The sequence below is a fragment of the Oncorhynchus gorbuscha genome, linkage group LG01 (genome assembly GCF_021184085.1).
Source record: "Oncorhynchus gorbuscha isolate QuinsamMale2020 ecotype Even-year linkage group LG01, OgorEven_v1.0, whole genome shotgun sequence".
In the NCBI taxonomy this organism is placed as follows: domain Eukaryota; kingdom Metazoa; phylum Chordata; class Actinopteri; order Salmoniformes; family Salmonidae; genus Oncorhynchus; species Oncorhynchus gorbuscha.
Genome location: NC_060173.1, coordinates 81,018,475 through 81,030,430, shown reverse-complemented (window position 1 = coordinate 81,030,430; position 11,956 = coordinate 81,018,475). Strand labels below are relative to the sequence as shown.

The window sequence follows — 11,956 nt, the reverse complement described above, 5'->3', positions numbered from 1 at the left end:
TTCAAGTTTGACCTTGAATTACAATAGAATTTGCATTTCCTACTGACCAGGAACATTCGGCACAAACAGCGTGACCAAATTAAGATGGCACACCTGTAAATTGTAGGTCTTATAGCCAGCGCCCTAACTGGCTAGGTATACAAGTGTTTGATTCATGAATAATGTCAAAATCAAATCATAAGGGGTTAACTCTTAGTAGTCTATGAATCACACAACCACAGCAAGAGTTGGCAGATGTCATTGTACAGAAATGTTGTCAGTCAAGTACTGAAATGAAAGCTATTTACAGTGGTAATATACTCAGTGTCTTAAAACTGAAGCAATGGGGAGCATGATGACCTTTCAATGTTTACCTAAACGTATTGCTCTTTCCATGTGTTGTGTCATATTTGGTAAAAAAAACACTTAATGCTAATGAATGAAGCAACAAGTGAGGATGTTCTTGCTAACAGGAAGTGTGTGTGTGCGAGAGGGAGACAAAGAGAAAGAAGGAACAAGAACATTAAGATGTTTATTATTTTAGCACCTGTATTATTTTAACTGATCTCTACTGTATATTATGTAATCAGTTACTATATCCAGGAATAGGCCGACTTAAATTAGTCAGCGACATTGCGGTCATGTGAGAGGGTGGAGCTGTTAGGATGAACGTATATCAGCTATTCTTGGTGACAATCTAGATGTGAAAGGGTATGAACACCAACATGCATGTCATAGAAAGGAGAAGGATCATCTCTGAGTCGGTCTTCAGTCTGGTAAGATTCGGGTTAACCCCTAATGAATGGCTTAATAAGCTGGTTGCATTCTGTACATTATCATTTGTTTCTCATGAAGCTACATACTATACATACAACTTATCTCCCTATGAGGAGTTACGGCTACTGTTATGTTCTGTTAATTACTGATGTCCCCTTTAAGGATGAAGCGCCCTTGGTCATGCGCAGTATTGTTCTATGTTATTCTGGTACTAACCTGTTTCAGTAAATGTGAAGCTCCAGTTCAATTGCTTGTATTCAGAGTCTTTCTTATTACATAAATAAGTACTAAGTGTTAAGACACTACAGCTACGATGAGAAAGTGCTGTCTTCATTCATATGCACGGACAAAAAGAAACAACTTCTGCAAACTTCAAAGTTAATTTGTGGATACAGCCCCTAGAAGTTGTCAGAGTGGGAAAGAGTTACCAGTGCCACATTGCTTTGGAGTTGTTCAAATAATGTTTGGATATTTCTATATGATCACTCCATAAATAATCGAGACCTACACGCAACAGTATCTCTTGCGCTTTTGACGATTTCACAAGGCCTTTTTCACATCATATGACTAAATACATATAACCACATTTTTCTTTTGATTCTTTAATTACCTTACATTATGTTATTTCAAGTTCTCCATTTGGGACGCAACATCACATTGTTATAATAAGTCTTAATTGGGCTTGCCTATATGAATGATTGAATCTTTGATTTTTGTGTCATTCACCGGTTTGCGACCCACCCCTTACAGGGATCAATTGATACACAACTTCTCCTCCGGCATGCAAAGAATGAAACAATATTAACATGATAACAAAGAAAGTTATCCTAGCAACAACAATAACCTATAAGACTATTGAAGGCAACTAGAGCTTGTGCTAACTTTGTGTTCAATGAAAATGATAGACCTTTCAAACGTTGTTTGCATCATAACGTTGGTAAGCGCTAAACCCAATGCCGCTAAGAGGGGAGTAAGGGAGGGCACGTACACTGAGTATACCAAGCATTAGGAACACCTTCCTAATATAGAGTTGAACCCCGACCTTTTTGCCCTGGGAACTCTAAAAGGTGCCAAAAGTGTTCCACAGCGATGCTGGCCCATGTTGACTCCAATGCTTCCCACAGTTGTGTCAAGTTGGCTGGATGTCGTTTGGGTTGTGGACCATGCTCGATTCACACAGGAAACTGTTGAGCTTGAAAAACCCAGCAGCATTGCAGTTCTTGAGACAAATCGGTGAGCCGACTACCATGCCTCGTTCAAAAGGCACTTAAATATTTTGTCTTGCCAATTCACCCTCTGAATGGCACATACACAATCAGTGTCTCGATTTGTCTTAATTCCTTTAACTTGTCTCCTCTACTTCATCTACACTGGTTGAAGTGGATTTAACAAGTGACATCAATAAGGGATCATAGCTTTCACCTGGATTCACGTGGTCAGTCTATGTTATGGAAAGAGCAGGTGACGTTAATGTTTTGTATACTCAGTGTATGTCCTGAAAGGAAGATGTGTATTTCACAAATAAAGCAGATGGCATACAAAAGGACCCCCCCCCCCCCCATTAATTTCTTCTCTAATTATTTGCAGCGTGGAAAATCTACTCTGGTATTCATGTTTTTGCTGTTTGGTAAGTCACCTTTATCTCGATGCGCATTTATTTTATTCAATGCTTTACAGAAAAGGTTTTGGCTTGTCTAAAGAGAATCTCTGGGCTTGCCCACACATCACCCACACAGATTTTCCCATGGAAATGGTAATTCCTTCCCTTCTGGAGGTCTAGGTCAGTTTACTGTAAACCACATTGTGACACATGTTGCTACCGAGCTGATGGTTTTATGACAAAGATAAATGTTTCATCAGAGTAGTCATGAAACTGGTAATGTCATACATCTCCCCATCATCTTCGCAAGCAAGTGCTGGAATTCATTACAAAAGTAGACCGATAAACGAACAACCCAGTCTCAAATGTTATTGTACGGCTTTTGGAAGAGAGAACGTTTCTTACATTTCCAGGAACGTGTTTGTTTAGGGGACTTTTCTCTCTGCATGTGTGCACTGTGCTTAAGCTCTACCACATCCATACAACTTCTGTAATTTCCTTTGAGTCAGGACATGAGCACGCCATGCCATTCCTCCAGTGAAGCCTGCTGTCACAATAGCAGTGTGAGTTTTAGTGTTTGGGCCCCTCTGTCCTGGTTTTAAGGACTGTGTCAGATCTAGCATAAGCTCCTACAATTCTCTCAAGGAGTCGGGAGATGGGCATGGAGGAGCAGAACTCATATGGGCCTGTGCTTGAGCACCAGTGATGACATTAAGGCACGGTGACAATTCTTCACTGTTTCACATCTCAAGCCAATTGAGACATTGCATAGATTCTCCCATATTCAAACACAGTCAATCAGTTATTAAGTGGTGGATGTTTATGATCTGGGTGTTGAATTCTGAGCTTAGTTTGTAACTTTGGCATATTTGTCTTGAATTTTTCAGGACAAGTTTCATCTGAACATGTAGTCACTGGCATTATAGGAGAATCTGTTCTGTTACCCTGTGACCTGAATTTATCCATCAACCCAGCAAGACTCCGGTTCCACTGGCAAGATCATTCAGACGTTGTGTTGTACTCATTCAATGCAAGAGTTGAGCAAGAATATCAGAATAAACTTTACACAAACAGGACTAACGCCTTTCAGGTTGAAATGAGTTCTGGAAATATTTCTATCGAACTCAGGCAAGTAACACCTCAAGACAACCAGAGAACCTACTGGGCTTTCGCGTTGCTGTTCGACAGAAATGATCAACCTATCCATTTCACCAAAGTGTGTCAGACTACTCTGCTTGTCGCAGGTATGGCTGCGTTATTCATAGCTCTTGTGGGGGAATCATAAAGGACATTATTATAGTATTTATACATGGCACTTTGTGGAACCTTTCTCACTTCTTGTCTTTGCCTTGTACACTTTCAGCACGGTTTCCGACACCCAAATTGACTGTAAAGAACAAAGTGATGAATGCAATGTGTTTGACCCAGGGAGGCTACCCCAAACCAAAAGTCACATGGACTATCCAGGACCTCTCTCAGCCTCAGAACGGTACTCTGGAACCCAGGGAAGTACAGACCAACTTTACACTTGATCCTGAAAGTGGACTGTACACTGTCTGGAGCCAAGTGAATTTCACAGAGAATTACATAGATAATCATTCTGTGACCTGCCAGGTGTTCAACCCCATTCTGAGAGAGACTGTGAGCAACACAACCATCATCCGCACAAGTAAGAGAATGAACATGATACAGTGTGTTTCACCCCCTCTCATTACCTATTCGTTATTATCTGAAAACTTAAACTTTTCCCCACAGGTGAAGGCCTTTCTCTCAGTGCTATTGTAGGCATCACACTATTGATGCTGATTTGCGTCGGGGGAATCATTTTTGTTTACAAACAAAGTAAGTTGCAATTTCAGGATTTTTATTACCATAATGAAAATAGATCCAGTACTGTATAAAGACACCCCATCTGTAAATACTCTGTTAGTGACAAATCTAAGGATATTTACATTCAACGAAGTGCTACCAACTCCCAATCACACGATAACGGCAAACCTGGGATAACTATAGACATAACTATGCTTTGTGGAAAATAACTATTTTTCCTTTGGCACAAATGGTTACTTTGAAAGTGACTATAACTACTTGAATAAAGATTCCAACATTTTGATTAGCTGCCTTCAACTAATGGCAGGGCTGCATCTGCATGTTGAAGATAGAACTAGAATCAATAGACTCACAGACTCATCACATTGTGTTGATTTAACACTCCCAGTGTTAATTCTTTTTTTAAATCACAGTGGAGAATTTGCTGTACACCAGAACAGTGTTAAAGGTCCTGAACTGTCATTCTGAAAAGTATTGGTTCTTTCATGGCTAACAACTAAGAAGTTTGAAAAGACTGTGGGTGGGGAGCTTACATTATATTCATGAAATGCTTATGTCAAGCAACTTGGATATAGTAAAATCCTCTCAAGCAAATTTGGTGATACACAATGCAACTCAAAAATTGAAATTGCATTAATGCTAGATTTTTTTGTTGTTGATATACAGTGCCTTCGGAAAGTATTCAGACCCCTTGACTTTTTCCACATTTTATCCTCAGCAATTCCCCATAATGACAAAACTAAAACAGGTTTTTAGAAATGTTTGCTAATTTATACAAAATAAAAAACTGAAATACCTTATTTACATAAGAATTCAGATCCTATGCTATGAGACTCGAAATTGAGCCCAGGTGCATCCTGTTTCCATTGATCATCCTTGAGATGTTTCTACAACTTGATTGTGGTAAATTCAATTGATTGGACATGATTTGGATAGACGATTGACCATTTAGGGAATTGAGTTCTCAACAGGTGTGCCAAATATGATATTATATACTGTTGACTGAAATGACTAGGGGGAAAATTTAACTTTAACGTGCATTTCTGGCTCAACCTAATATAAATTAGGTAAGAGAATACCATTGGTGTATTAAAATGAGAGTTAAGGTGATGTCACCTTGTCCCGTTAATAATGAATCCAAGTGTTTGACATGGGGGAGGGGACCAGTAGCTTTATGATCAAACTTGATCAATGTAGAAGCAACTGACATTTTTCATACTTTGGCCAACATACTTCTGGTTTACTTCAAATATCATACCATTTCATGAAAAACATGATTTTGACTGTTCATGACCTTTAACACAATACCATATGTATTTCATGAGGCCTTATTTTGAGCGCCTAGTTTGACGGTAATACAGGGGCCTGAAACTCAGACACATTTGAACCAAAACCATGTCTATCATTATCATATTTCCCAGCATGCACTATTGTAGGATGATTTTTCAAAACATTTTCAAAATGTGTTTGAAATAACCTCAAATTGATCAGAAATACAGTGTAGACATTGTTAATGTTGTAAATGATTTTTGTAATTGGAAACAGCAGATTCATATTGGAATATCTACATAGGCGTACAGAGGCCCATTATCACCGACCATCACTACTGTGTTCCAATTGCACGTTGTGTTAGCTAATCCAAGTTTGATTTTAAAAGGCTAATTGATCATTAGAAAACCCTTTTGCAATTATGTTAGCACAGCTGAAAACTCTGGTGCTGATTAAAGAAGCAATAAACTGGCCTTCTTTAGACTAGTTGAGTATCTAGAGCACATATGTCAGGGTCAAGGCCCGCGGGCCACATCCGGCCCGCGAGAAGGTTTTTTACGGCCCCTGGGATGATCTTGATTTATTATTAGAACCGGCCCGCAGACCGCAGCAAGCCGGCAGCCCGCAGATCTTTTACACGCACCAATACTACATTTCCCACAATGCAACGGTGACGCACCGAGCAGTAGGCTGCTTCATTTCAATATTTATTGGCACAGCAGTTGTCAGCATCACAGTAAAATTAACTTTCAGATACCCATCAAAAATGGCAAAACGGAAGGTGGACACTGAGAACCGGGGGTTTCAAACAAGGTGGGAGTCGGAGTATTTGTTCACGGAGGTAGCTGGAAAACCTGTGTGTCTTCTGTGTGGAGAAAGTGTGGCGGTACTGAAAGAGTATAATCTGAGACGACATTATGAAACGAAACACGCGGACAAAAACAAGAATATGGACATGGAACAAAGGCTACAAAAGGCAGAGGAATTAAAACGAGGCCTCAAATCTCGACAGGCTCTGTTCAAAAAAGCCAAATCACAAGGCCAGGCTGCTGTCAAGGCCAGTTTTATTTTGGCAGAAGAGATCGCTAAATCAGCCCGGCCATTTACGGAGGGGGATTTCATCAAAAACTGCATGATTAAAGTTTGTGACGAAGTTTGCCCAGAAAAAAGGCAACTCTTTTTAAATGTGAGTCTGAGCAGAAACACCATTGCCGAGAGAGTAGACCAGTTGTCCATCAATCTAAAAGAGCAGCTTGTGAAAAAGGGAAAAGATTTCATTGCATATTCCTTGGCTGTGGATGAGAGCACCGACATTTCTGACATTGCCCAGTTGTCAATTTTCATCCGCGGAGTGGACTCCAGCCTAAGCGTGACAGAGGAGTTTTTGGCTTTACGTCCTATGCATGGCACAACTACGGGGCATGATTTGTATGAAGAGGTGTCAAGATGTGTAAATGAGATGGAGCTGCCTTGGGAAAAACTCGTGGGTTTGACAACCGACGGAGCACCTGCGATGTGTGGACACAGGAGCGGACTGGTGGAAAAGATACGGGAAAAGATGCAAGAGGAAAACGCGACAGGTGAGCTGACAGCTTATCATTGTATCATACACCAGGAAGCGTTGTGCGGTAAAGCCTTGAAAATGGAGCATGTAATGAGCATCATCACGCGCACAGTTAACTTTATCAGAGCCAACCTCAAACAAGTGAACATTACTGTGCAATCACATATTTAGAGTTTTTACTCAGTTCAAGTTTAAAAGTTAAAGTTTAATATTTGTTTTCACTGCATGTTACTTCTCCTTAAACAAAGTGTTGTTTTTGATTAATAGATTTTTGCACTTTATTTTATTGTATTTCAATCCAATTATATTTTAAAAATATTTCAGTTGAGTGGATGATAGAAAATTGCTATTATTGTTTTTTTCTTTGAAGTAAATTTAGCCCACTTTTGCTAAAATAGAAAATATAGGCTACTGATGGTGCCTTGAATACCGGTTTCTTTCATTTAATGTTCATGTTATGGGGATTTTTATATAAAGGAAATTTGTCTTTTGTGTCTGTTGAAAATTAAAGATTACTGACAGAGCCATAAGAAAATATTGCTTTATTTATCTGATCATATTGGAATATATTTGTTAGGTTTTCAGTAGGTTCAATTAGGTTCACTAGACTATATGCGTCATTTAAAAAATTTTCAATGAACATTCGAACAGTCCGGCCCTCGGCTTGTAGCTACATTTTTTATTTGGCCCTCCGTCCATTTGACTTTGACACCCCTGATCTAGAGGTTCAGCATTTGTGTGTTCGATTACAGGCTCAAAATGGCCAGAAACAACTTTCTTCTGAAACTTGTCAGTCCATTCTTGTTCTGAGAAATTAAGACTATTCCATGAAGGCTATTCTCGTACAATGCTGTGTACTACTCCCTTCACAGAACAGCACAAACTGTCTAACCAGAATAGAAATAGGAGTGGTACAATACAACTATTCTCTGCCCAGGACTGGATGAATGTACTATATATCCTGGCCTCTCATTTGAGGAGTATCAAGTATGTGAAAATCAATCTGCCCTATGTACTTTTAATAGTTAGTTGGCTGGTATTGGTATTGCTCATTATGACTAAAACACTGATCCATGTTGATCTAGGTTGTGGAACCAGTGGAGTTGCAGGATCCAGCGAGGGTGCCGCGGGAGGTGTTGAGGAGGACGGCAATCTGATGTCTTCCACAACAAGCCAGGCTTTGGGCAATTGTAGTGTTGTTCAAGGTGCTGGAGCTACAGCAATCAATAGTGGTAAAGCAACAGTTGACAACACTAATGGTGCTGCCACAGAAGGTGTTACTGAACCAGTGGATGTCATGACTGGCCTGGTCGGGTTACCGTGGACCACAATCCTACAGGGACATCTCTCACACCCACCAGAGGGGAGAGATCGAGAGGTATGGAGGCGCTTTTTTTTTAATGACACCTCGCACGCATTGTAAATCTTAAGCAGTAGACAAAATCATTTTGTCGCAGAGTGTGGAGGAATGGAATGTATGATGGGACTATGGAGAGCCTACCTCAGACTTTGGGACAATCTGTTTCGTCAGCCAAAATGGTGGTACAGTGGTTGCTCCACTAAAAGTTTTTGCAATTATGCTGCGGGATTAGAGGTAATTTATGGTTTAGTATGGTACCCTGCGTCACTACTTCATTGCTCCAGACCAGCACAAGGGGGAGTTAGAGCACTGATTATGCTTTTGGGTCCCAATGCTGGTTCAATACCCGTGCCGGCCTCAACTGGGAGATCCATGAGATGACTAGGTTTTGGGATTCTCATTAATAAATCATTCTAAATAATAATCATTATTCAAATAATTATTATCATTATTATTATGTATCAGATCCGACCGTGATAGGGAGTCCCATAAGACTTAGAGCGTTTCTCTCCCTCTAAAAACATAAATAAATGTTTTGGCCTTTACAAATATTATTTTGTCCTTTATTCAGATTACAATCACTTATTTTAGTTTTTTTGTAAACGAAATAACCTCAAAAATATCATTATATATTATCAAGTTGATGGCACAGTCATAGAGCCAGCACCTAACATAAAGCTGAGTGACTCACTCATTCATGGCTTTGGATCAAAATAAATAAGTTCCAACATTCTTTCTGATAGTCTTTAATAAAGAAATGTTTTGGTTCTCCTGACCTGGACACCATGTACAGTATTATAACAGCCCTCCTGATTGGCACAGCGGTCTAAGATGCTACATCGCAGTGCAAAATGAATTGCTACAGATGTAGGTTTGATACCCGTGCCGGAAGACCCATATGTAATTATCGACGATCATATTTTTTGATATACTGTAGGCCTACAGTAGGCGACATGAGACTCACTAGTGTTGAGTAATGTGCTGTTAGAAGTGGTGTGGGTCTTATTTATTTAAAGAGCATATTGCAGTTACAAGCAATAGGATTTGAAGCAATAGCCTACAACTATTTTAGCACTGTTTCACGCTGCTCTGAGACAAGCACGGGGACTGATCTTGATAAATCAATGAGATTTACACTGAATCTCCGTTTGGGTATTCGTTAAACTACAATTATACAATAAAGGTGGAGAAATGTTTTGCTCTTAGTGCAGCAGTCAGTTCAGAACGAATTCTTATTTACAAAGACGGCCTACTCCTTCCCCCACATCGGGGGAATTGAACCCCGGTCTCCCACGTACCTGCACAACAAGGGGATTATTTTGCTAAATAGCCCAGTACTGTAGCCTACTCACGACCGTCACGTTGTACAGCGTCATATTTTCCGTTCCATCCAAACGGAAAGCCAAAGTTTTTTTTTTTCTTGGAATAGAAACACTATAATATTAATCAAATGAATTAAGCAAAATGCCTTAAAATTAGTCCCATATACAATGTTCCTACAACAAGATTTTAAATTCTCTAGTACATCACTATTGAAGGCTATCAAATGTTTCTCAAAGATTCCCTCTGGTGGTCAAACTAGCACTAACTAGCTTTAATGGTTATGATGGCTGCCACTTAGATAACGTGCCAAATTACAAACCACTGTAATGACGATAGATGGAATTTTAAAAACAACATTAATTTTCAAAGTTAAATGATGACATTGTAACAAAACATTGTAACTTGAAGAGTTTTCATAATATGTACCTGATGTTTGTATACTGTACTTTGTGTGAAAAATGTCCAGATCAAAGAGAATGTTTTAGTTGTTAGTTGTCTAAATTGGATCTGAGTAAAATCCAGACCTTGCCTCGTAACAAGTGGCGCCTAGAGAACTTGCCATGAAGACGGAAATGCCCCTTTCTGACCTGAGGGTATAAAAATTAAGAATTAACATATCAGACTAGGTGACCACGAGCTGCAGCCAAGGTCTGATCAGTTGTAACCCCAAAATGCAACACGAGGTTGAAGACAAAGAAACCTTTTAAAAATCTATGCTACGAATGAGGGTGAATTCAAGCAGGACCACCCGGTTACCACTCTCAAAGGAATTGTGTCTACACTGCTTTCATTCCTACGCTGGAGCCCTGAACTACATGGCTGACCATACTCAGAAGACCCCTTTTCAGAACAAGGGCTAGGAAACAGACCACTAAGAGAAAAGACACTGACATCGTGTGGACAATCAGAGAGTTACACCCGGTAACCAAAGAAGTGTGGTCATCAGAGGAGAAGGCGAATCCGGTCTACAAAGATACCCCATCAGAGACATTCGACAAGTAATTACATCAGTATATTCTGACCCATAAGAGCGGCAGTTTGGGGCAAGGTGTTAGGGCTAAAATAAGCATAGTTTACAAATGTATCCAAGTGTACTTTTCTCTCATGCACTCTCTTTTTTAAAATCCCCATTGTGTGTAACATGTGTGATAGTGTTGGCCCGCTAAGAACCTGTTTCATTGTACTAAGTTCTAATCAATAGCCCAGACTGTGTGTGTGTATCTTATATTATCATTTTAGCTTGTTAGTAAATAATCAACTCAATTGGTGTGGTACTGACTTATTTAGTGGGTTTGTGCAGATTCACAGTTTCTGTGTTATTTGATTGTTGTTACCGCTGGAGGGCACCCTTATCCTGGTTTCTAGTTTCCAAGTTACCCTTATTATTACTTATTGGATTCACCTGTGTTTAATTACCTCCTCTGTTCACCTGGTTGCCTTGTTATTTAGGTTCCTCAGCTGGCATGGATCTTTGCTTAGGTCTCATGTTTTTATTAGTGGGCACTTATGCGGTTGTCTTGTTTCTGTTAAGACTAAGTAAAAGTTCTGGATTTACCCTTACCTCTGCTGTGTTTCTCTGCGCCTGGGTTCGAACTAGCATTATTGTTACACTACCTAGCTAAGATTCTTGACGTTGGATTAAAACGAGCCTATAGCGACCATTAGATTTCAAACATTTTCATAAAATGTATAAGTCATCACTTTCACATGCACATTGAATAGCTACGTAGCTAACGAGCTAATGTTGCCTAGTTAAGATTAGCTTGCCTGTACAAATTCCAGCAGCTAGTCTCTGTAGCTAATTAACAGCAATTAGCTAAAAGCTAGCTAGATAATGAACAGGCAAATAAAGGTAGCTAACCAATGAATGTGATTTTGTTTTGATTAGCTAGGTAGATAACTAGCTCATGTAATGTTATACCAGTCAGATGAGAGCTAACCAACAAGCGAGGAAAGCTAGCTATACTTTTGCCAAGTAAGTTTTTTTTCTCATGAGGCTGAAGTAATCTGTAAACTTCTGATCTAGACACTTGCGGGTAATCGGAGCACAAACAAATATGCACAAATCGAACGTCCTTGGCTGCTATGCTAGCCAAGTAACTCTAGCTAGCTAGGTAACCTTAGCCAACTGATGACTAACTTTAGCTAATGTGTATGGCCAGTTCATGCACCACAAAATCATACTTCCTTAAACAAAACATAACTAGTTAACATTAGTTATGTTAACTTTAAAACCACCAAACGTTGGGAAACT

At 39.6% G+C, this 11,956-nt stretch overlaps 1 protein-coding gene across 1 annotated transcript; it reads left to right on the top strand.

The window, feature by feature from the left end:
- The first annotated feature begins 496 nt into the window (after positions 1 to 496).
- Positions 497 to 11,262, top strand: LOC124018855. The gene is made up of 6 exons (XM_046334188.1): positions 497 to 755; positions 2,344 to 2,383; positions 3,244 to 3,600; positions 3,720 to 4,025; positions 4,112 to 4,198; positions 8,105 to 11,262. Exons 1-6 carry the CDS (start codon positions 693 to 695, stop codon positions 8,440 to 8,442), a joined length of 1,191 nt encoding a protein of 396 aa, XP_046190144.1. The 5' UTR covers positions 497 to 692; the 3' UTR covers positions 8,443 to 11,262.
- The last annotated feature ends 694 nt before the right edge of the window (positions 11,263 to 11,956 follow it).

Coding starts and splice junctions, on each gene's coding strand:
- LOC124018855 (XM_046334188.1), top strand. CDS start 693: ATGAACACCAACATGCATGTCATAGAAAGGAGAAGGATCATCTCTGAG. Junction 756..2,343: donor CTGAGTCGGTCTTCAGTCTG/GTAAGATTCGGG, acceptor AATTATTTGCAG/CGTGGAAAATCTACTCTGGT. Junction 4,026..4,111: donor CACAACCATCATCCGCACAA/GTAAGAGAATGA, acceptor TTTTCCCCACAG/GTGAAGGCCTTTCTCTCAGT.